The 26,460-nt window shown below is 39.7% G+C and overlaps 1 protein-coding gene across 8 annotated transcripts in view; it reads left to right on the top strand.

Annotated features, from left to right (window-relative positions):
• ZNF609 (zinc finger protein 609) overlaps positions 1-26,460 on the top strand; it is a 233,781-nt gene that overhangs the window by 164,361 nt on the left and 42,960 nt on the right. For all 8 annotated transcript variants that reach the window (XM_060005787.1, XM_060005781.1, XM_060005783.1 and 5 more), the window contains one exon: positions 5,635-5,860. In XM_060005787.1, the coding sequence (XP_059861770.1) occupies positions 5,635-5,860 (226 nt within the window). The remainder of the gene's footprint in view (positions 1-5,634; positions 5,861-26,460) is intronic.

Here is a 26,460-nt window from a genome sequence, read left to right as displayed (position 1 = left end):
TGTCTCGTGTCACTTCAAAATTGTTAGCTGTTAGTTGTTTTAAATTAATTAGTACATACTAAAATCTTTCAGTTTTAATTCTGACACAGTAAATATCAACAAATATAGCCTACATAAATAAAAGCTGTGTAAGGTTCTCAATTTTTAAATCTGTAAAGGTTTCCCAAGACCTGGAAGGTGAAGAACAGCTGGCTTAAAGCAGGGAGAATCATTCCCATTTCTCCTTCCCAAGCTGCTGCAGAGCAAGATGTGGTTTGTGATGTCACAATTACAATGCTTGTGTTTTCTCATAGGACCATCAATATAAATGATGATTAGGTTCTTAAGTACAGTTAGTCATCCATGTTGGAGGATACGTTGAGACTTTTCTTTTGACATCTGTGATTCTGAATGATTCAGAGAAAGGCTTTAGCTTTTGGTTGTGTTTACTTTCCTTAAGGGGAAAGAGGATGGAGTAGAGAAGACACGTTCCAGCCGTGATGTTTTTAGGAAATGAGTATGTAAAAGGAGGTAAGAAGCGTGTTCAGGAGAGGAAGTAGTTGCAGCCAAACAGAATTTTTCTCAAATTCTTTATTCTTGAGAGCTAATTCTAGTGCTTCCTTTGGAAGCATGTAGGAATGGGAGGAGGGATCATCAACCTTGCGTGAAAAAAAATGTAGTCAGTTTCAGAGGTAGGTAGTACTTAGGTCCCTATGGTTACTCATCAGCTACAAAGTTAATAGTTTTGCTGAAGGAAAATGTGGTGCATTTCAAGCAGGCAGGAGACTGTAGAGTGAGAAGATTTGGAAGAGCAAAAGAGATGCTTCATTCAGCAAAAACCTTTGCACAGTATTGGACACTGCCATGTGATTTGTGTTATGCATTGATTTTGCTTATGAGATTTTTTCCTTTGTTCAGTTTCCAGCATAATTTACTCAGTGCCACACATTGGGAGTTTTAGACAGGCTTGAATATTAGGATCGTTTGATCTGCCATCTCCTTCTCTTTACCAGAAGAGTCTTTAGGGTCTGAGCCTGAGACTCTATAGGGATCATCTCGGAGAACTCCCTATGGCTAATCTGTAGCCTTTAAATTATGTGTTCACTGCACTTGCATTTTCTAGTACACACTGGAACAGCCTTCACTGCTGACCTTGACCAGGTGATGATTGGTTAAAATTGAATGCTAAAGTAAGTCTTCTTTGAATAATAGAATATGTAGCTTTTAAGAACTGTTTGATGTTTGGCTGTGGTGCCAGCTACCACATCTTTCTTTTTCTCTTTTACCTCCTTGTCTTCTACTACAAAATGTCTGGGAAATTAACCAGAGTTACAACCAAATTCTTCTTCAAAGCAGCCCAAGTGAAATCTGGAAGCTCAGGAAACCGGCAAGCCTCGTTTTCCCCCTCTCCCCTCCTCTCCCCTCTCCTTCTTTCCTTCCTCCCTCCCTCCCTCCCTTCCTTCCTTTTTTCTTGGAGAGGCACTTGGAAAGGTACTTAGTGTTTGAAAAGGGACTGATTTCCTCCTTCACTAGTAGTTAAATGTTAAGCTCTTTGGGGATTTACTCAGAATATTCTGTTGCTTTCTGACAAGAGCTTCATGGAGAGGACGAATTCAGATTCCTGCCTCCATCTTCAGTTATTCCATGATTTCCACCCTCCAGCCTCTCATAATAAAGATATTTCAGAATAAGCAAAAATAATCCTAAATTATTAAACAAGAATACAGTGAACTTATTTTGTCTCAAATTGCCAATCGACAGAAGGCAGTTCAAACAATTGAGGGTTTTAGCCCCTGTGTTTTAATTTGAGAGAAATATAAATAACACAATAAACTGATAAATGGGATTTTTTAAATTACCTTTTTTTTTAATAACCCACAATAAAAACTTTGTGAGCAAATCAAGTTTACTATAATACATCAGGGTGAGTACTTATATGTTGTCCATCAATCAAGATCGTATATTACTGTTAGTGTTGCTGATGCCGAGTCACTATAAAATCTTGAAGGATCTCTGGAATTATTGAAGAAAGAGAACTTCTTATTAATATAGTATTTAGTATATTTAATGACATTCTACTTTCTGCACAGTCTTTCCTGATAAATGTGAACATTCATCTAACCATGATCCCCAGTAATCTTTCACTCTTGAATAAAAGGGAGTTTCTTAGAGCTACTGCAGTTATCAGTCGAACCAGCTCCTTTTCTGCCTTTTGACTGTGAAGGTAAAGATATCAGACTCATATTTGTGAAGGGGAGAGTCTGTCCCAAATATTTCTTTGCTACATTTTCTACCCCTAAAATTATGTTGCCACCTTGAAATTTTTTCCCTCCATTAGTGCCTCTCAAGTGTGGGAGTGCTATTAGACTAATATCTAAAGGTGAATTGAAAAGAAGTATCATTAAAAAAATAAAGGACATGAAATATTGGGAAACTTCAGAGATCTCCATCTTTAAATTCTCTGTCTCTTTTCAGGTTTTGTTTTGTTTTGTTGTTTACCTTCCCATGTCAGTGAAGCCCCAGGAGCCATGGTGGCACTTCTTAGCATTTCAGAATCTGAGAATTGGCCCAGCTTTTTTCATTGTCATAGTTGTTAAAGTATTTAATGACCTTAACTTTTCATATTTCTATTCCTTATTTTCCCTGCTGGCATCAGTCTCTTGACAATCCCTGCTCTTATATCCTAGGCATACAGGAAACATGGCAAAACGAGTCCTTTTTTTATTTTTATCCTCTCCCGGAGAGTGTTAAATGAAGCTATGTTTGTTCCGATGAATAGTAGAATTTGAAATCCCACAAAGCCACCTAGGTTATTAGATGAATATCACAGAGCTGTTTATTATGCACTATGGCTTAATGTAGATTATAAATGTGACCAAACAGTAATTAGCAGAGCTAGATCTGTAATTAAACATTATTGTGTTGCTCCTTAGATTTCTTTTGCAAAGTAGAAGGAAACTGAACAGTAGTTCCACATCCATAGGTGGATTTCCTCACTTCTCCTCACCCTCAGAAATCTCGTTTAACTAATCAGATAGTTAAATAAAGTCATCCTCACACAAACAGAGATCCTGAACTCTACTTAGTAACTTAACTCTGATCAGTAAGTGTGGTTTGATGCATACACACATTAATCAGCTCCTCGTGTGTATTAGTTCTGTTATTCTTAGTGATCAGTTCAGCTAAGTTTCTTCTCTTCAGATGTCTTCCCGTGGGGTTTAATTTGGCAAGCTGCTTGAATGCAACAGTGGTGTTTTGTACTTATATCTTAGACGTTGTTTTCTGGGTCTGCTAGTATAGAATTGGGAGCTTAGCTTTGTCTAGATGTTAGTAGCTTATCTTTTCCCTGGCCTCCCAGCAGCACTGAATAACCTAACAGGAAATGAAACCACTTACAGAAAAGAGCTGTCTTTGATGGCAGAGTGTGTAGGTGACTCCCTGGGGACTTACCGCCTTCTCTGATTAGGATTGCTGCCTCAACCATGGGACAGGTTGGCAATAGGACTTGCTCAAGCGAGGCAATCAGAAAGTTCACAGGAGTGACCTAAAAGGTTCAGGCCAATTTCTTTGTCCAAGAAAGAGGACTTGGCAGGAATTTCTCTTGCTAGTAGAAGAAAGGTATAGAAAAGAGAACAAACTCTTAAGCAAAGGAAATGCACATACTAACTGTGAAGTTGCTTCTGTCTTAGTTCTTCCCCAAGAGAAAGAACCAAGAAACAGAGGTGAGGCTAAGAGTAAAGATGGTCTGTATACTCTGTCTCTGATTTCCCCTTTCTAGTAACTCTCACAGGTAAAATCTCCAGGAAACTTCCTTTCCAAAGAGTTAATGAACCACCTTCTTATAATTCCTGAGAGGGCTTAATGATAGAGCCAGAGTCCAGCACTACACAGGAGTAGTAGGAAATCCAGTTCATTTTTTCTGTTGTTTTCGCCTTCATATCTGTGCTTAGAAATTTTAAAGGGTTTTTCAGGCATCTACCACATCCCAAGAAGTTTGCCAAATTGGATTATAAATGCCTGATTTTCAAGAGTACAAAAGACCAAAAATGCCTTTTGGCATTTGCCATTATGCAGAAGATTCATTAGACAGGCTTCCACTTCCATTTTATGAAAAGGGTGGAGTTAGGGAAGTACAGGGTGGATGTGTGTAACAACAAACAGATAAGGATAAGGTTTTGGCAGCTTTTCAGGGACCAGAATTGATCAGAATCAGTGTTCTAGCATTCTGTGAACTCTGATAGTGACGGTCTGCAAATACCATCACTTGACTTGTAAGCCAAGAAGTCAGAGAGCTCCCTGAAGAGAATGGATGCAGTAGCCAGATCTCAGCTTCCAGGGTAGTGTTCGAGGCCAGGAAGGTGTAGGGGTGCGTGTGTGTGTGTGTGTGTGCGTGTGTGCGTGCGCGCGCGCGTGCGCACGTGCATATATGTGTTTAAAAGGAGGGAGATGGATTATAGATAGAGTGGTGGTCATGCAGTAAACTATTTCAGAACCAGAGTTCTGTTGCAGAGCTGTCCAGCAGCTTGGATTATGGGTGCGTGTGTGCCTTGCTTTCAGTGTGGGTCTGTTGAAGGAGTACGTTCAACCTGGTCTTTCACAAGGGAAAGAGGGTCCCAATCCTTGACTCTTATTTTCTAGGTCTTCTGATTGGTATCATACTTAATCTTTAGGGAAGATCAGTCAGTTTGTGTATTGAGTGCCTTTGCATATTCCAGACACTGTTTAGTTAGGGTGTAGGCAGTATTGACTCAGAGTTGGTACTTTGTCAACCTGATAAATGCTAGGGTTTAAAGAATTAAGGGATTATTGCTTTTATTACAATTTTTCTTTTAACTCTAGATGCGTTGCTTTCTTCTTGGCGTCTAAGTAATTGCATTCTTGTGAGAGGGTCTAGTTTTTTGAGGTAGATTGCTGGTTCTTGTGTTTGACGATAGACTGCTATAGATTGGTTTCTGGATAGTAACAGTACCTCCTGTTTCTTACATGTACACTTGATGTCAGATTCACACTCCGAAAGGCCATTCTCATTAACCAATCGCTGTTATAATCTCTGTGGGTTAGAAACCCCCGACAGGTTGCTCCCAGCCCTCCTGTAACTTTTAAGTAGATTTCCTTCTACCCAAAGATGGATTAAAGCTCTAGTCTTCCTGAAGTGGCATTCCTAGGATCTGGATATTTCTCCCTTTCTTTAATCCCACCTGTATTCTTGGATTTTGTACCTGATTAATGTATTATTTGTTGAATGATAGATGGGAGGGAAGCAAAGTGGTAGCAATAGAACATGCCTCAGAAGCTGAGCCTTTTCTTTCTCATCAATCTGTGTGCTCCCTTGCTGTTGAAGTCTGGCCCTGATTCTCTTTCACTAGAGATTTTTAAATGAGACAAGTTTTTTAATACACTTTTAGCCAAGCACAGTTTATGAGGAGGGTTGTTAATAAGAAATAGAGCTTCTCCTAGTCCAGGGTGCACTCATCTAAACCACTTAGATTTGTAATGGTGTCATGAGCTAGAACTTGGAAGTGAGGACCAAAGTCTTACATTTAAAGCCCTCTGCACTCTGGCAGGAAAGGATGTAGGACTAGATTAAATACAGAGAAGTTATTTCCTATAAATATCCTCCTTGTAACTCAGCTACTACTTTCTCTTCCCCCACAGATGGAGTCCCCTGTCTCCACACCAGCAGTGCTGCCACTGCACCTTTTGGTGCCAGTGGTCAATAATGACATCGCATCCCCCTGTGAGCAGATCATGGTTCGTACCCGATCAGTTGGGGTCAACACATGTGATGTGGCTCTGGCCACAGAGCCCGAGTGCCTGGGCCCCTGCGAACCTGGGACAAGCGTCAACCTTGAGGGCATCGTGTGGCAGGAAACAGAAGATGGTAAGTGCTATGTGTGGCTTTTCCATCCCTTCTCAACCTGCTTCTGTCAACAGGGGGCTTATTGTTATAAATAATACCTAGTATTTATTAGGAGTCTCAAATGACCATAGTTTGCTGGTGATACCTACCCAGAGGATTACAGCAAACTTGTCTGTAAAATTGCCTAGCTTCTAGAGATTGCCAGTTTTTTAAATTAATTATCTCCCCTTCATAGCTATTCAACGGTGTCGGCCCTGGTACTTAAGTAGTCATTTGATAGGTGCTGGCCATGCGGTAATTCAAACTGTGTCTATACTCTCCATTTCCCTTTCATTTTATATGGGAGAATATGAATATAAATGAACTTTTGGGTCAGGCTTGAAGAGAAAAATTAATAAAAGGGCAGCCGTGGGAGTCAAGGAAATGGAAAATAGTCACCCCTAAGTTGACTTAGTGTTGGCTCATTGGATTTGCAACTCTTGCCTTTTTTAGCATCTGGAAGTGCAGCCAGCTCCTTCCCACTGGTTGCCTCGTTGCCCAGCCACCCACACCACTTTGCCACTTTACGCATCTGTCACTTAGTACAGATTTTATAGGCCTAGGCAACAGGGAACTGTTTACATGGTCTTGTTTTCAGGCATCCACTCAGCAGTTGGCTCACTGTAGGGCGCTGCTGCCCAAGGCTACCATCCAGACTTCTTGTATGTTCTACTTGCCCCTGAGAACAGAATCTCTTCTGCTTTGAAAGTTTGTAAACCTGAAAAATTAGGGGTGCAAAGGGACTTAACCAGGTATTTCAGATCCCTTGGTACCATCCGCGGCAATTTGATTTCAGTATACCTTCTTTTTATAAAGAATCCAAGTCCTTGTGAAAGAATGTGTGGTTAGAGAGGCTGGCCCTCAGAGTCGCATCATGTCTCTGCATTAGTAACCAGGCTTTCAAAGCATCCCCACTCTGAGGAGTTTAGAGGCCCAGAGGAGCACAGCTAATTATCTCTGATGATCATAAGCAATCTTATCAGCCTGCCTGTGGAAATTCAGGCATTTCATTCTAGTCATTTCAATAAAAACCAGTCTGCCTCTCTGAATATTTTGCTGTGATCCAGTATTTATTTAAGGTTTTCCATGCAGTAGGTGCTGATGTGATACAGGGTGATACAGGTTAAGAACTCTGTGTTCTTGGCTCTCTCGTTGTTAGCAATATAGTAAAGTTTCAGCCTTCAGAATAACGTTGCTGATAAGGTTTTATTGTGTGCCTGAGACCATAATGCAAAAAGAAAAAGAAAATAATCCTATTGTGTTAGAAACTGATGCAGAGGCAGTGAAGAGACAGGTTGACCTAGAGGTTGACTCTGTATGTGTGTATGCAATATACAATCTGGAAATCACAAGTGGCTGTCTCTGATTTTAAAAATGTCATCTGCCTATGGCCAAATATCTAAACAGCCAGAGTCTGTTGGAATGACAAACATATCCAGATCACAGCTCTGTGCCACCAAGCAAACTTCAGGGCCTCTTGCTTCAATATATTGAAGATAGAAAACATCAATTTTCTGCCAATTTACTGTATTCTTCCCATCTTTATGGTAGTGACTCTCTCCAAGGGCAGTATGCTTTTTATGTATGTGAACCTGATAAAAACTCTGAGAGTGAGGCTAATAACCCTTTCACTCTCCTGAGAACAATGGTTACCTTTTTATCTGAGGATTCCTGTTCTCCCTCCCTGCCAGGGGGATGTTAGCACAGATTTTTCTTTTTTTTTTTTTTTTTAATCGTTTGCTCTGAAAGACTCTCTGGTTGTCACTGGCGGCCTATCACCAAGTTCCCCTGTTACACACTTTCAATGCACCGTGTACTTTATTTCACAGCACTTATCACAATTTGCAATTGTGTATATAATTGTATTTTTCTGTTAATGTCTATCTCTTCCACTGTTCCAAAAGTTCTATGAGCTCAGAGACTGTGTTTTGCTCACCATTATATCCCCAGTACTTAATGGTTGGCATCTATAGTAGGCCCTCACAAATATTTATTTGAATGAATGGATGCTTACACCATCTCATTGTCATTTCTGGATCTATGTTAATATATATCTAATAGATACTATAAAATCAGATACTTTCCAGAATTCTATACCTTCTCTGAAACTCAGAATAAATATTACTTTCACCAAGTTTAAGATCACTCTAACTTATTTAAACCTGTAAGATGTTAGTCCTCTACGTTTAATACCATATTTTCTCCCACTTATCATGTTGTATTTCAGGGCTTATTACCTCTCTTTTCTTTTTCTTTCATCCCAAGGGAAAGAGAACTGTTCTGCAGTGATATATACTCTGCTTTCTGGCCGTCCCAGAGGGCCTTCACCTGAACTGTCTGTGGGCAAAGGTCTGAATTAGGATCAGAACTGGTTCACATTCCTTTTCATCTTTAAACAGAGATTTCCTGCAAAGATCATCCTCTGCAGATCTATAAGATCTAGTGTACTGAGTCAATTTTCAAGTTAATGATAAGAACTATATACAGATACTTTTTTAAAAAATCCTTCCAGCTTTCTAGGTTTTTTTGTCTGCTACCCCAACTTTTTATACTTTCTTGTCTCTTTGCCTGGCAAACTACTGTCTTCAAACTGAAAAACCCTTACGGCTTAGAGAGAAGCTATGAATGCTTGGCCTCTCAGGGGAATGGAGGATCCTGCGGTTCCTATAGAACTGAGACACCTTGCTGAGAACAGGTGTAGGGGTCATGACCTCAATTCTTCCTGATTTCTGTGCTTACCTGTCCTGCGTTGTTGCTTTCTTTCCTATCTCTCACTGTAAACCTTGCCTTGGAGGCATTTTGAAAGTCCTGCAGATCCCATCTCCTTTTTAGGCTGTTTGTGATTCAGCCAGCACCACAAAGATCCTCCTTAACTAGGCTCAACCTTAGGACTATTAAGAAGACCCAAGTATAACCTGGAGTGTCTTCCTTGGCTTTTTTAAGACGTATTCTTATTATGCAGAGGTCTGATTCCCCTGATTTCACTTTGTCCCACCTCACTTCAAATCAAAATAACAGGTTCCAAGTCTATTTCTGGTTCACAGATCTTACCTTAACCCATGGTCCTGGAAACACATACTTTTGTTGAGGCAAAATTGCTTACTGGCTTCCACGGCATTTTAAAGAAAGGCAAAGCTGACTTATTAGATAAGAATTCCAGGAAATGCTACAGGTTCTCCTTTCTAGACTACAGCACTAAGTCGAAGGCCATCACTAGTGATATATTTTACTTCAGCAAATGTGCTTTCTAGACAGAATTTGTGGTATAGTGGAAAGAGCCCTAGAGTGAAAATCAGGAGACCTCTATATCTCTGCCACTATTGTTGTGTGACCTTGGGCAAATTCCTTAACTTTTTTGGACTGTAGTTACCTCATCTCTTAAGTATAGTTGAACTAGATGACCAATAAGGACATATCCAGCTTTTAAGTTAATAGAATCTATGGCTTAAATCTTGGAGTCAGCGTGGATCCAATACTAGTTGACTATGGCATCTTGAAAATGAATCGTTTCAGAGCTTCCCTGGTGGTGCAGTGGTTAAGAATCCGCCTGCCAGTGCAGGCGACACGGGTTCGAGCCCTGGTCCGGGAAGATCCCACATGCCATGGAGCAACTAAGCCCGTGCACCACAACTACTGAGCCCATGTGCCACAGCTACTGAAGCCTGCATCTCTGCTACCCAACCAGATGTAACCCAGAGCAGTTCTACTTTTGGGTGATTTATATGTTAAGCTCCTTTGTAAAACTATATTTGAAGAGGATTCTGCTGTTAAAAAAAAAAAAGCTTTGATAATCATTTATCTAGGTTCACCATCCCACTCCATGTAGAAATCCCTCTTACAACATCTCTAAAATTCTTCTTCTCTGGTCTTCTTTACCAAAATATTAGAAAGACAGAAGTTGTAGTGCTATAAGACCACATTTTTGAAGCTGAAATGAGTGCAACTATGTTGTATTCCAGAGGGTATGAAAAGCTCTGTGATAAGCTTGGCCTTATCCTCCACAGCTGAATTATAGCTTAATGATTTGGTGAGGAGGAGAAAGTTTTCAGTTTTTGCACTTGGTAAAGGTTTTGTCATATATGTGCACAAAAAAACATGGAAAGGCTATGCGTCCCCATCTCCACATCAGGGTATACATTTTTAGTCCAACAACTAGGAGTGTCTGCAGCTGTTTGAGATGAATTGTTTTAAGGAATAATAGTGCCCTAAAGCCATAGTAGTACAGAACAAATATCTCTGAACTAGAGTCTGGAGAGTTGAATTCCAGAACAGATTGTGCATTAAGCTACCCATGTGATCTTGGATAAGTCTCTGAACTTCTCCTGGCCTTAGATTTCTAATTTATGGGGGCTTGGGTTAGATCTGTCCTGTCCAGTAGAACGTTTTGTGGTGGAAATATACTCTCCAAAATGATAGTCTAGTGACACATGATATTGAGCGCCTGAAATGTGGCACGTGGAACTGAGGGACTGAATTTTAAATTTTATTAAATTTAAATATTCATATATAGCTAGTGGTTTACCATATTGAATATCATAGGGGCTAGGTGGTATTGAAATTACATATACTCTAAAAGTGTATATTTGCTCTGAGATGGAAAGAGTAATCTATGGGAGAAGGATGAGGGTGGTAAATAGCTGACATCTACACAGAGCCAGGGTGACTTCTGTGTACTCTGGCCCCTGTTACCTAGCAGAACAGTTGGCCCTGCTTCAAACTCTGTGGTTGAGCCCTGTACTTTTGGTCTGTGGGACAAAGTTTTCTCATTATCGGAGTAATAGGCAGTGGTTTTGCTTAGCAGGAAGTTAGTTAGCCTGTGGTAGCTCCGCGAGAACCTGCCTCAGCGGTTCTTATCCTCATCTGATTACAGATCCCGACTGTGGGTGTCTTTGTCCTTCTCACTAACAGGAAGAGGCTATCCATTAATCTTTCATGGAAATGGTAACCTTGATAGTTACCCTTGGTTTATTCTGTGTGGTTCTGATGTAGGAAAGTACTTGTGTGAACTATGAAATATCTAATTTTAGGTATTTGTACTGGAAAGCTAAGATGGTTCTCAGCTACTGATTTTTCTTTTTCCTTGGCTATAATTAACACTCCTTCACCTTCAGTCTTGCCTCAGGCAGCACTTACCTGGAGAGGGATGGTGCACAGTGACCAGGGTTTCTCCACTGCGTAGCCAATTGCTTACTAGTCTGACTCCTGCAGAAACAGCTCAACCTAATAGCACAGTCATAGAGAGCCAGCAGCCATTGTCTGGCACCACAAATCTCATAGCAACAGACCACCACATGGCAACGGCAGCCACACAAAGGAAACATTGGGGAAATCAACACTTACTTTCTCCTAGCCCCTCCTCTACACAGAACAACAGCCAACACATTCTTTCCACCTAGCAGTTTACTCCCAGGGGGTGTTTTAGGGCAGTTACGTGTCTGAACACCCCTGTGGATTACGTTACCTGTCCACTGTCATAGATTTAAATCCCGAAGCCCTAAAGAAAAAGTTCAGTTACAGCCTTTTTTGAGTTTCATTTTGCAAATTGCAAAATAAACTAAGAGGTTCTTCTGTGCACTCTTACCCACGTCCTCCCTGCCTGCCAGCAAAGGACTGTCCGGCAGTTAAGTTGGCCAGGCTGCAGGCTTGCCAGATAGGTAAGGGATGTTTCAAATGAGATTCTTTTGGTATTTCAGTAACAAAACCCTCTCATATGGGCTCAAAGACAGACCTATGCTGTTATTAATGCCATCCTCTAACAAATAATTTAGTTCCTGATACTTATGTATGAACCCCGGAAGTGATACCTAGGCAATAAATATAGTTCTGGTATAAACTGGATCTAATCACTAGCCCCGGCTGATTGAGCTTTGGCACATGATTCCAAGGGGAAAAGGCTCCATTAGAGACCTTCGAATTTCCTTGACCTGTCGATAAGGGTATTTAACTGGTCTGATATTTAGTTTGCTCATTTGTAAAATGAGGAGATTGGACTGCATATCTCTGTGGTCCTTCCAGCTCTGATATTTGTGATTCTGTGATCATTTGTGTGGGACAGAAGAGGGAACTGTCTTTGTTAATCATTGGTTGTGGCGAGATCTGCTGGAAGATGTTGTACCCTCCCATTTCAGTGCTTACACTGCTAAGAACAGGTCCTGGGGCTTCTCACAGTGGTTAAGAATCCGCCTGCCAATGCAGGGGACACGGGTTCGAGCCCTGGTCCGGGAAAATCCCACATGCGGTGGAGCAACTAAGCCCGTGCGCCACAACTACTGAGCCTGTGCCCTAGAGCCCGCGAGCCACAACTGCTGAGCCCGCGTGCCACAACTACTGAAGCTCGCGCACCTAGAGCCCGTGCTCCACAAGAGAAGCCACCACAATGAGAAGCCTGCGCACTGCAAAGAAGAGTAGCCTCCGCTCGCCACAACTAGAGAAAGCCCGCACGCAGCAACCAAGACCCAACGCAGCCATAAATAAATTTATTTATTAAAAAAAGAAAACAGGTCCTGGCCCTGCCCTGATGGGTAAAGCTGCTATAACAATGATGGGCAGACGCTGTTAACAAACTTGGCAACTAGCCTTTTTCTCCCACAGCAGGAGTCACAGGCAGAGCTTTGCTTGCAGGTTGCTGCTGCTGCCTCTTGATACCAGTGAGATTTTCTCTCTCGCTCGCTCTCTCTCTCTCTTTCTCTCTCTCTTTCTCTTTCTCTCTCTCTTTCTCTTTCTCTCTCTCCACACCCCCTCTGTGTCTCTGACTATTCTGTGAAACGAGAGGCTGTTCTCTACCTCTTCTGCTACTTCATTATCCCATCTCCCTTAGGCTTTACAGAACAAAGAAATCATAGGGCATCAACTTTATAATTTAGGCAGCTGGAGATAATTTTCTCAGGATAGGATGGGTAGGTAGCTGATTCCCCCTGGCATGAGGCAGCAGTGCTAAATGGCCATGTGTTTTGTCTGCCAGCCTTAGGCTTTGTTAGGCCCTTTTAGGCTTCTCTGTATTTGAGTTAAATTATAGTGGCAAACCAGGCCCGTGTACTTTTAGAGGGTTAGGGGTTAGGAAAAAATGGGAAGTGGGTGATTTATAGGCCCTGCTACTTGCTAATTACATAAGGAATTTTTGTTTAAACCGCTGTCCCTATGCTTACTCCTGCCAGAGCCTTTATTTCCCTTAGTTGCTGCCTTCATGGCCTTCTCCATAGCAACAAGGTCTATGACAAAAAAGCTGCGGGGAGAAATTGAGTAGCTCCCCTCCCACAAATATTACTCTATTTTCTTTTTAGGATGTCTAAAAAAAGCCTGAAAGACTGCTATCAAATAATTTTCTACCCCCATTGAACTCATAATCAAATGAAACTTTTAACCCTTAACTAATTTAATGAACAACCTGCTTTCTTCTTATTTGACTCTGATTATTCCCATCTTTTGAAAAATTTCCCATATCATTCAGTACACTTGAAATACAGTGCGTCTTCCCATTAAGCAATCTCCCCTCTGCTTTTTAGTTTTTACCCTGCTCCTTAGAATTGTTATATTTTAAAAATCTCCCAGAATTGAGTATCAATATGGAGAAAGAATGGATGAAGAAAGTAGGAACGCCCCCCCCGCCACCCCCAGATGCTGTTGCATTAGATATTAGACTGGTCTGCCACCCTGGAGGTAGCACAGACTGCCTAAAGTATAGAACTAGTCTGCATTTCAGCTGCTCCTGGCACTGATCGACAGGAGTCACAAACCCAAAGTTTTTCTTTTTCGTTACTAGGTCTTATTTAACAATAATATAAATATAAGTATGTGCACAAATCATAGGTATACAGGTCCTTGAATTTTCAAGCGTGGTGTTACATATTTTGAACATAAATAGTGTATGTACTTGCTTATGTGTTTGTATACCCTTATAGCTATTCAACATTAGGCCAGTGAAATTCATCCGTGTTGTTGCATGTAGTTGTACTTTGTTTATTCTCATTATTTTACAGTATTTCATGAATATAATGTGAATATAACACTACTTACTTTCAGTTGTTGATGGACATTTGGGTTGTTTTTAGTTTGGGGCTGTTGTGAAAAATGTCGCTGTGAGAAAAATTTTTTTATTATTATTTATTTATTTACTTTTGGCTGCATTGGGTCTTCATTGCTGCACATGGGCTTTCTCTAGTTGCAGGGAGCAGGGGGTACTCTTCATTGCGGTGCGCGGGCTTCTCATTGCAGTGGCTCCTCTGGCTGCGGAGCACGGGCTCTAGGCCCGCGGGCTTCAGTAGTTGTGCCTCACAGGCTCTAGAGCGCAGGCTCAGTAGTTGTGGCACACGGGCTTAGTTGCTCTGCAGCATGTGGGATCTTCCTGGACCAGGGCTCGAACCCGTGTCCCCTGCATTGGCAGGCAGATTCTTAACCACTGCGCCGCCAGGGAAGTCCCTCCGTGAAAATTTTTGTACACATCTTTTGGGGAAATATATTCTTTTCTGTGTATTTCTATTATAGAAATATAAATATATTTCTATTTTGTGTATACTTAGGAATGGAATTCCTAGATCATAAGGTAGGTATATGATCAGCTTTAATAGATGTTGCCAGTTTCCCAAAGTATCTGAACCAATTTATACTCCTACTTCCAATTAGAATCCTGGTTGCTCTGCATCCTTGTCAACACTTGACCTTATGTCTTTTTCATTTTAGCCTTTCTGGTTGGTGTGTAGTGGTATCTCATTGTGGTGTTGGTTTGCATTTCCATGATAAGTCATGAAACTAAGCATCTTTTCATGTACTTATTGGACATTTGGAAATCTCATTTTATAAGTACATGTTCAAATCTTTTACCTATTTTTGGACTGGGTTGTATGTTTTCTTCTTACTGATTTGTTAGGAGTTCTTTATATAGTATGGTTAAGAGTCCTTTGTCAGATATATGTATCATAAATATCTTCTGTTTCCTACTTTTTCATGAATGGAAGTTCTTTGTTTTTATAAAGTCTGGTTTATCATTTTTTTCTTTTATAGTTAGTGCTTTTTTGTGTCCTGTTTAAGAAAACTTTGCCTTTCCCAAAATAATGACGATATTCTCCTATATTTTTTTTCTGAGAACTTTATTGTTTTTCATTTCATATTTAGATCTGTAGTGTATCTGAATTTGATTTTTTTTAGGATGTGAATTTAGAGTCAAGATTCTGTTTTTTTTCATATGGATACATAATTGACCCAGCACTTTATTGAAAAGACCATCCTTTCCCCCACTGAAGTTCAGTGTCACATAAGTCATAAATCAAGTGACATATGAATGGGTTTATTTCTGGGCTCTCTCTTCTGTTCCAGTCATCCATCCGTCTAGTCTTGTGTCAATTCTATACTGTCTTAATAACTATAGCTTTATACGTCTTCATATCTCGTAGTGTAAGTCCTCCAACTTTATCATACTTCAAGATTGCCTTGGCTATTCTTGACCTTGTGCATTTCCATATAGATTTTAGGATCAGCTTGTAAATTTTTACTTGGGGAAAAAAGAAAAACCTGCTGAGATTTTGATTACATTGAGTCTACAGATCAATTTGGGAAAGACCTGAAGTTTTATCCTTTTATTTAAGCTTAGGATTACTCAGTTGGGGGGTAGTACAAAATCAGAGCAAGTCAGTGATATCACTTGAGGAGCTTGTTTAAAATACATGTTTGCTATCCCACACTCATATTCTGAATCATCAGGTTCAGGATGGAGCTTGGGCATGTTTATTGTGAAATAGCTCCCCAAGATTTATGATTTGCTTCCATCACCACTGTTTTCCACCCACCCTACTGGTGAACCACTGACCTAGACTGTAATCTCCTTGGCTAGTGGCAGTAATTCACTGAGGCTGAAGTAAAATCTGACTTGTTTAATCATTACCAGTCTGCTTTTGAGGCTGTATTAGTGGGCCGCCATAACAAAGTACCAAAAATTGGATGGCTTAAAACAACAAATTTATCGTCTCATGGCTCTGGAGGCCAGAAGTCAGAAATCGAGGTGTTGGCAGAGCTGTGTTCTCTCTGATGGTTTGAGGGAAGAATTCTTCCTTGCCTCTTCTAGCATCTGGTGTTTGCCAGCAGCCCTTGGTGTCCCTTGGCTTGTAGGTGCCATCACTCCAGTCGCATGACTTTCTTTTTCCTGTGTGCCTTCACATTTTCTTCTCTCTGAGTGAGTCTGTCACTGTGTTCAAATTTATCCTTTTTATTATGACACCAGTCATATTGGATTAGAGCCCACTTAAATGACCTCATTTTAACTTGACTGTCTGTGTAAGGACCCTATTTCAAAGTAAGATCACATTCTGAAGTACTGGGAGTTTGGACTTAAATATATCTTTTTGGGGAGGGACACAATTCAACCCATAACAGAGGCCATCAAAAATTTTAGAATACTTATTGTCACAAGTTAGAGAAAGGAAGGAAATCAAGAACTGCACAAAATAAAGAGAGGCATTGCTTCCCAAGCCAGTCTGAGCAGAAGAGGATCCACCCTCTGATCCCAGCTGGTCCTCTCCTACATTACTATTTCCCATCTCCTTGGCACCGAGAGCCTCAGTGTGGTTCAGTTCTACTCTGTTAACAAACCCTGAAAATGCCAAGTGGAGATTACCGGAAAGAAAAAGAAGCTTCAGCGTTTACCTACGTCTCTCAGCTTCTAGCTGAAGAAGGCTGAAAGGGAAAGTACCTCTTGTAGGCTAGCCCCTAGCTATATTCTTATCCTGATTCTTCCTGCTAGGTCATAAAGCAGTAAAACTGTGGACAAGTATGATTCCATCTCAACCCCAGGCAAGTATTTCCTCAGAGCTGTCCCATTGAGATGATACCTTCCTTCTTACTCCTGGTTTTCAGACAAGGACTGTAGCTGGACAGGCGAAGGCATGATGGCCTCTGCTGAGCCACCTCTCACTATGGGTATACACTGTGTGGTTACCTTACCAAGAGGAAAGGGAGGATGTGAGATTTCAGGGTGTGGTAAACCAGCCTTTGTTACACTTACACAGTTTCCATGGTGTGAGAACTTGTAGGTGGGAGGAGGAGCTATATCAGATCTTTAGCTTTCCTCCCCAGCCTCCTGGTCCCCGCAGTCTGGGGGTGGAGTGGTTTACATTTGGTGGACGTTCCACTTTGGCCTTACATCTCTAACCTGTACTAGGATATAGCTTTCTTTTCCTGCTTAGAGTTTTAGCAGCATCAGATCTACCTAGCCTACTCCCCAAATTGGTACTTGCCTAATAATGGTTTCAGCTGGGGTCTATTATATTTGTACCTGAATATCTGTGGAGAGAGAAGACAATAGTCATGGGAAAATGGTTCCAGGATGATGGGTGTTGCCTTTGTGCTTTCTTTGGCTCGTTCTGCCCCAAAAGATCCCAGAAATAAGGGTTTAGGATTTTTGTTTCCTGTCATTCCCAGAACGTTTTTGCTGCACATTAGAAAGTGGGGCGGGGATTTAAAAAGCCATGATGCTCAGGTCTCACCTAGCTAAATGAAATCAGAGTGGCTGTAGGTGGGAGCCAGGTGTCAGTAGTTTTTAAAGATCTCCAGGTGCATCCAGTGTGCAGCAAGTTGGGAACCACTGCTCCATAGGTTTCAAACATTTCTGGAGAAGACTTTATCCCAAATTGTTTTATTGGATAACCTCACAGATTTCTACTTAGAATGTTAGTAAAGGGCTCCTGGGAAGCCCTTTAGGAATAATAGGAATAATAATAGAATAATAGGAATAATAGAATAGGAATAATAGAATAAAAGGATAGAATAGATAAAATAATAGAATAAAAGGAATAATAATTACATTTCTGCCTTTGGGTTTCTGGTTTTGAAAGGTCCATGCATGATTTCATCCTTCCCTACAGTCAAATCCATGACTTGTAGATGAATGGATTGCCAGGGTAAGTGAGATAAAAACCTGGAAATGTTGCTGTTAAGCCGATTTTAGGTTCTGCCTGCATGAGGTTTGTTAAGACATAAGAATTTATAGCATAGCAAAACATTCTCTCTAATAATTGTCACTGAAGTAGGCAGATTTGGGACTAGAGTTTTCCTTGAAATACGGCACTCTTTACCAAAGTTCCTGATATTACTACGTGGCAAACCCATAAAAAAATAGTTTTCAGATAACATCCAATTTAGGGGAAAAAATCTTAGTTGGTAGATGAACCACAGATGGTCCTGATTTTCCCTAGTCTTTTCAAAATCTCTGAATGCTACCCACTCTTGTGAATTTCTGATTATGTTCACCCTCTCCCTGTATCTGTGATTTGAACTTTTGTCCTGGAAGAAACAGTGCTCAGAAATTTGCATAATCTCTAATCACTTGGCAAGATTAAATATTAGACAATAACATACCAGAGATCAGCTATGGGAAGTGAGCAATTCCTGCATTCCCTTAGTTGGGGCTTCCACAGAGGTAGTAGTACCTACAGTTCCAAACCAGCTTTCCTCACAGACATCCTTTTATAACTCCCTCCTCTCTCAGTCCTAGCCAGTTTCCTGCACTGTATTGCTGCAGGCCAAGCTGCAGCTATGCTTACAGGTTTCCAGAAACTGTGACTTATTTATTTTCTTATGATCTCTTCCTCTACCCCTATCTCTAGAGAGGACTAGAAAACCTGAAACTAGTATTGACTGGGAGCTGAGATTCGTTGCAGATGCATCCTCCTCCTTCTTGCCCTCACCCCTAACGTCAGTAAACAAGCATGTCTGTCTTTCCCCTTTAGAAAGAACTTGAAACTACACAGATCCCACTAGCAGGCTCTTGATCATTTAGTGGTGGCTGAAAGGACCTTTGGCCTGTAAAGAGGCTTGGGAAGAGTAAAGAGGACTCTACCAGGAAAGCAAAGAAAAGAGCACGGCTGAAGGTATATTCAGCTTCTATAGAACAGGACTAAATTGAGCAACAATTAGGCACCAGTGTAAAAAGTGTCAGCAAGAACCATTAGTGTTTATTCTTAACCACTCCCATTAGCACTGGACATTAGGCTTAGCTCTTTTTCTAAGGTGACAAGCTTTTTAAAAAAGAAGAGAGGGCTTCCCTGGTGGTGCAGTGGTTAAGAATCCGCCTGCCAATGCAGGGGACACAGGTTCGAGCCCTGGTCCGGGAAGATCCCACATGCCGTGGAGCAGCTAAGCTCGTGTGCCACAACTACCGAGTCTGTGCTCTAGAGCCCACGTGCCACAACTGCTGAAGCCCACGCACCTAGAGCCCGTACTCCGCAACAAGAGAAGCCACTGCAATGAGAAGCCCACACACTGCAACAAAGAGTAGCCCCGGCTCGCTGCAACTAGAGAAAGCCCGTGTGCAGCAACGAAGACCCAACACAGCCAAAAATAAATGAATAAATAAAGTTTTTTAAAAAAGAGAGAGAATAACAAAGAATAGAAACAGGGGTCTTTTTAAAATAACAGATGGTAGAACTGGTGTTTACACACCCAGGAATAAATCTCTTTACCAGAGCTTCTCTTAAGATGTGAGTCTTAGGGGTCGATTGTAAATTGCATAAAATGTATAAAACTATTTAATACCAAAGGGCTGTTGTCAAGTGTACTAGTTTTTAAATCCAAAGTAGACACTGTACACTGACATGCCATCTGTAGTTGGTGAGCCAAAATGATGAGCTCTTTATCCAGTGGGTAGCTTTGTTTTCATTATGAAAGTTGGTAAGTTGAAAGTTTGAAGTAAAGAAGCTTTTTTTTTTTAGAAACAGCATATAGATTTATTCTTGTTTCTACAACTTTTCGTTAAACAGATTAATTATATTCTTCATGATCTTAATCTGTTTTTAGTAATCTTTTTTACAAAAGCATAAGTAATCCTTATTATGGTGATTTTCATAGTATTCCCCAGAACATATTTTAATGTTGATTTGAATTATTTTTATTTATTCAGGTATAGTTGATTTATGATGTAGCGAAGCTTTTATACATACCTTTGGACCAAGAGCTCCTCTACCAGGTCATATTCTAGTAAGAGGAGGAATTTGGACACTTAAAACAATCTTTGTTTTAAGCTGTATTATAATGTGCTTTGTATTCAGAATGAGAGGCAATAAACTATACCTCCTCCTACATTTTCTACCCCACTACTAGCAACTACTTTTTCCCCCCCTGATGTTTTTTAAAAATTACATTTTTTAAAAACTGATTTAAAAAGTAATGCTTGGTTCCTTGGATATGACACCAAAAGCACAGGCAACAAAAGAAAAAATAGATAAATTGGATTCCATTAAAATTACAACATTTTGTTCATCAAAAAGACAGTATCAAGAGAATGAAAAAGACAACTCACAGAATGGGAAAAAATGTTTGCAAATCATATATCCAATAATGAATTAATATCCAGAATATATAAAGAACTCCTACCTCTCAACAACAAAAAAACAGAACGACCCAATTCAAAACTGAGCAAAGGACTTGAATAGATATTTTGCCAGAGAAGATATACAGATGATCAATAAGCACATGAAAAGATGCTCAGCATCATTAATCATAAGAGAAATGCAAATCAAAACCACAATGAGAAGAAGACGTGGCACATATATACAATTACTCAGCCATAAAAAGAAATGAAATTGAGTTATTTGTAGTGAGGTGGGTGGACCTAGAGTCTGTCATACAGAGTTAAGTAAGTCAGAAAGAGAAAAACAAATATCGTATGCTAACACATACATATGGAATCTAAAAAAAAAAATGGTTCTGATGAACATAGGGGCAGGACAGGAATAAAGACATAGATGTAGAGAATGGACTTGAGGACACGGGCAGGGGGAAGTGTAAGATGGGACAAAGTGAGAGAGCAACATTGACATATATACACTACCAAATGTAAAATAGATGGCTAGTGGGAAACAGCCGCATAGCACAGGGAGATCAGCTCAGTGCTTTGTGACCACCTAGAGGGGTGGGATAGGGAGGGTGGGAGAGAGACACAAGAGGGAGGGGATATGGGAATATATGTATACGTATAGCTGATTCACTTTGTTATACAGCAGAAACGAACACAACATTGTAAAGCAATTATATGCCAATAAAGATGTTAAAAAAAAAAACCACACAATGAGATACCACTTTACACCCCACTAGGGTGACCTTATTTTAAAAATGGAGAAATAAGTGTTGGAGAGGGTGTGGAGAAATTGGAACCTTTGTGGACTGCAGGTGGGAGCGTAAAATGTTGCAGCCATTGTGGAAAACAGTTTGATGGCTCATCAAAAAGTTAAACATAGAATTAACAAACGATCTAGCAATTCTGCTCCTAGGTATGTACCCAAAAGAGTTGAAAACAGGTGTTTAAACAAAACTTGTACACGAATATTCATAGCAGCATTATTCATAATAGCCAAAAGATGGAAACAACCCAGTGTCCATCAACAGATGAATGCATAAACAAAATGTGGTACATACTTACAGTGGAATAGCAATAGAAGGGAATGAAATTCTGATACATGCTACAATGTGGATAAACCTTGAAAATATTTTGCTAAGTGAAATAAGCCAGACACAAAAGAACAAATATTGTATGATTTCATTTATATCAAGTTATCTAGAATAGACAAATTTATAGAAACTGAAAGGAGAGAATAGAGTTACTAGGTGCTATGGGGCAGAGGGAATAGTTAGAGAGTTTCTGTTTCAGGTGATGAAAAAGTTTTGGAAACAGTAGTGATGGTTCCCCAAAAAAGTAACAGCTTTTTATTGTTGGAAATTTGGGAATAGAATAAAAAGGAGAAATCCTAAATCACAAAGAAGAAAATCATAAATCACCCAGAGATAAAACTCCTATTGTGATTTCGTTATGTTATACATACACTTTTTCTTTTTTTTTTTTTTTCCTGGTACGCGGGCCTCTCACTGCTGCGGCCGCTTCCGCCGCGGAGCACAGGCTCCGGACGCGCAGGCCCAGCGGCCATGGCTCACGGGCCCAGCCGCTCCGCGGCACACGGGATCCTCCCGAACCAGGGCACGAACCCGCGTCCCCCGCATCGGCAGGCAGACCCCCAACCACTGCGCCACCAGGGAAGCCCCACTTTTTCTTTTTTTTAACAAATTGGTACCTGTCTCTGTATATTTGTAATCTTCTCTGTTTATAGAGGAAAATACCATGAACATTCTACCATGACATTAAATGGTCTCCTATAACATTTTAAATAACTACACATTATTCCATGTTAAGGATGTATCATGATTGATTTAGGTTAAGTTATATTCTTTTTTTTAATGGCTTATAAAAAGATACTTATGAAATTTTGCAGCTCTTTAAGAACCAAGCTTTGTTTCTCATATCATCAACAAAATACTCACAAAGGAAACACATTACAGATGGCCCTCCATATCCATGGGTTCTGAATCCACAGATTCAACCAAGCATGGAACAAAAATATTCAGGAAAATAAATTCCAGGAAATTCCAAAAAGCAAAACTTGAATTTGCCACTCACTGGCAACTGTGAACATTTTATTTACAACTATTTATATAGATTTTACATTGTATTAGGTATTATAAGTAATCTAGGGGTGATTTAAGGTATGTGGAAGGATGTACATAGGTTATATGCAAATACTATGCCATTTTATAAAAGGGACTTGAGCATCCTTGGATTTTAGTATTGGGCGGGCGGTGGGTGGGGATGTGTTTTAGAACCAAGCCCCTGAAGATACTGAGCGATGACTGTATGTGTTTCATAATAGCCTTGAAGCTTTGGACTTTTGAGTTTCTGTCCCCTACTCTTGTTCTGTTTCTATCCTCTTGGTGCCTTTTGCTTACTTTGACATTTTCTTTTTGCTTCTTGCCTCTTCTGCTCCATATATTTTCCCCTTTGCCACCAGCATGCAGTTTTATTGCTGCTTCTGTTTCTTCTCTGGTAGAGAGAGGGCAAACATAAAATCAATAACCTGCTTCTCAGCCAGAAATAAACCTACAGGTGTTGATATCTTTCACTCTAGTCCACAATTTTATTCTCAAGTACAGTACATGGACTATTTAGTGTTTTACACCTGGAAATATGAGCTGCTGAGAACCAAGAAAGTGTATCCTCATCTTGCGAGACAGCACAGTTAAAAATACAGGCTTTAGTTTAGAGCCAGACTGATTTGGATTCAGATCCTGGCTTTGCATCTTATTTAGCTATGTAACATTGGAACAAATTGCTCTAAGTTTCCATTTCTTCATCTGTACAATGGGAATGATAATACTTTGGGGGTTGTTCAGAGGATTAAATATGAAATAATATATGGAAGACTCTTAAACACAGTAAATGGAAACTATTATCTTAAAGGCCATCAAGGCTTCACCGAAATAATGTACACCCCACTCCCCCCGCCGAAAGAAAAATATATCAGAGAAAGCAACAAAGGATTTAACCCATTGTGTGTGGGACTAAGCATCTTTTTGTATCATTAGGATTTGGGAAACCTCTTCAACAACTTTAGTGAGATTATATTGGAGTCTGGGCATATTCAGTGTGTCATGATGGTTAAGGTCTAGGGTGCTGCTGATGGTTCATCTCATATGTGGAAGGGGAAGATGGTTACTTATTGCAAAACCTACAACAAATTTTGTCTGACAGCAGGACATAAAAGGCAAGAGTTTGAACTGACTGCAGCTTTGGTTGGACAAATTCAGATATTTGCTTCTAAATATGAGCCCAATGTAATAAAACGTGTCGGATTTTTACAGTCAATGTTTAACCCTTAGATGATTTTGAAAAAGTAGAATTTTAACTTGAAATGAAGCATCAGAAATATAAGACCCCCTTTTGTTGTATTTGTTGTTCAAAAAAATCTAAATCTTTACACTACATTTTAATACCATAAACTCATTATTGCTATATAGGATGTTGTCACTTAGGCTTCCCAACACTCCTTCCCTGAACCCTAACCTGCATGTGCATGCACACGTACCCATGCTGCTGGAAATTTGGTGAACCACACTGGGTAGATAATCAGGAAGTGAAATTTTTAAGTAAGTAGTTGAGGAGTTCCTATTCTGCTGTCATCTCATCAGCCGGAGGTGAGATCTGATGCCTATCCAAACCCTGCCTTGATGGGTTGAACCAGTATTGGGGTTATTTATTCTGTTCAGTAGTTACCAAGTACCTGCTAAGTATTTATGTAGGGAAAAGGAAAAGATGTAGATGTTATTACCTCTTCTAATACAGCATCATTGGGGTTTGAGGGGGGAACACGGGTTACTTTTCATTTTTTACATGCATATATAGCGGCTCAGTAGAACCAATTTGACAGTCCAGAAACAGGCCCTAATTTATAATCAAACTAAGGGAAATGGAAAGGATTTTTTAGTAATAGCTATTGGCAAAACCCTATGTGAGGGAAAAAAGTTGATTTACAGACCCATCTTACACTATCTAACATAAATTTATATAAAACTGTACATATCCTGAATCATCACGTTGTAAACTTTAAATATCTGACAATTTTATTTGTCAATTATATGTTAATTTAAAAAAGAATTTAAAAATAAAAATAAATAAATAATTTCCAAAGTAGAAAAAATAAGTTTTTATGTGTGTACATGTATGTGTATATAAATACACACACACATATATTCAGGATTCTTAGGTATGTGGTTTTTTTTAAAATTTTTGTAAAGCCATTCAGTTAAAATAATACATAAGTAAATATCCAAATTTCTAGATAAAAAGGCTTAGCATAAAAGTAATGGAAGAAATCACAAAGAAGATTGATGGATTTTGGTTACTTCAGAAATGTAAACCTTCACTAAGTCAAAGAACATCTTAAACAACTTGGCCTAACGCTAGTCCTGTTTACTTTCAATGGGCTGGAATGAAAAGAAATTTATACCTTGACACATTTTTGCCATATAATGCCAAAAAGACAGCTTTGGTTCTTAAGTTTGTGGAGTTGTCTTTTCACATTTGCTTTGTATATGGGAGCTCGTTTTCAGGAAATCTTGTAGCTGAAGTATCTTCAAATAAATAATATGCAAATAACTAGCCCACCAAATAGCATGTACTAAGAGGTCTGCAGACCACAGCAGCTCTTCTTCAGCCTAGTTATTTTTAACTAGGAGACCAGGTAACTACTATAGGTGCCTGTTATTATGAAGGATTAGTTAGGAGCAGTGAGCCGTTGCTCAGCTTCTTTTCAGTTTGGGGGAGGGGGTGCCCAGCCAGTTAATCACTAACATTGGAGGGGAAAGAATGTAACACGAGCTTTTAATCTTGGACTATATGAGGAGAAAGCATCATTGACACATCAAGGACATAAGATGACCTAAAGGTTTGTGAGCTGCTTTGGCAGTGATAACTGATAGAGAGGGCCTGGTTAGAAGTTTGTCACAAGTGTTCTCCAGACACCAACACTGTAGTTTTGTACAGATGCTGCCCTCACAAGGAGGAAGTAGAAACTGTTCCACTTCTATTCACATGTTACATATTAGCTTTCTCACCTTACTCTCTGATTAACCACTGCCATCACCACCATCCCAAGCTCTCTGTATACTAGAAGTACTGTTATTCAAACAATTTTTTAAAAACAAACAAAAAATCCTTATAACATGAGATCTTGGAGCTCAGTTCACATCTCTCTATCATTATAGCCCATATTACGTGAGATACTGAAAGTCTGTACGGAATGCACACTATGGCTGTTCCTAGACAGGGCTTCGATCTGGATATATCAGATGCCTGATGTAACAGTTTTGGGGAGCTACGATATGTATATCCAACAATAACTTTATTTTAAGCCAATTTTTAAAAACTTATTACTAATCTTTAAAGAACCCATTATTTCCTTAGGCAAGTTAGAATATTCATTACCTACCCTTGTTATTTCTGTGATCTTTCAGATTAGTAGTGGGTAAACATTGCTGGTGATAATGTCTTCTGCTTTATATTAGGAATTCTGTCCCTTCATTCTAAATTATAAGTTTTCTGGAAGCAGAGGCTGAAAATTACTCAACCCTACTTCTCCACCCCAAACACACACAAATAGTACATTGCTTTGAATTAATAGTTCTTTGTAGATTGGATGAGAAACCATTGGGGTTTAAGTTGTCTGTGATTTAAATTTCTCAGCAGTGTCCAGGATTTCCCACTATCCAAGATGTAAGCCAAAAGGCAGTAAAATTAGTAGAGGAGCCATCAAGTTGTTAATGAGTCATAAATTACCTCTTACTCTTTATAATGTTAAAGGAAACTTGAGTTATAAAAGACAATGTGGTTGTTCTAGCACCATCTAGAGGAAAGCGTAAAAATGATTAACAACATTTTACAACTGCACCATATCAGTTCATTTAAATCCAAATACCACATCCTTTCTATCTCTCCTTTTTCACTAAATATTTCATATTTTCACTAAATATATAGTAAGATATAGTTCATTTGGCCATTCAACCAAACTTTATTCTGTCTTTATCAGCTGCTGCCTGTTATCTTTTTGTGTGTTTATCTGTTCCACCTGGATTGGTAAGACAGGATAGGGACCATGGCTTTTATTTCTGTATATTTCCATAGCTCCTAACTACTGATAAGAACTCATTAAATATTGATTATCAAATGATAGGTATGGATATTACAAATAACCTTATGGGTTAGATACAGTATAGCAAAA

Source organism: Delphinus delphis, chromosome 2 (genome assembly GCF_949987515.2).
Source record: "Delphinus delphis chromosome 2, mDelDel1.2, whole genome shotgun sequence".
NCBI lineage: Eukaryota > Metazoa > Chordata > Mammalia > Artiodactyla > Delphinidae > Delphinus > Delphinus delphis.
This window is presented reverse-complemented; position numbering and strand designations above follow the sequence as displayed.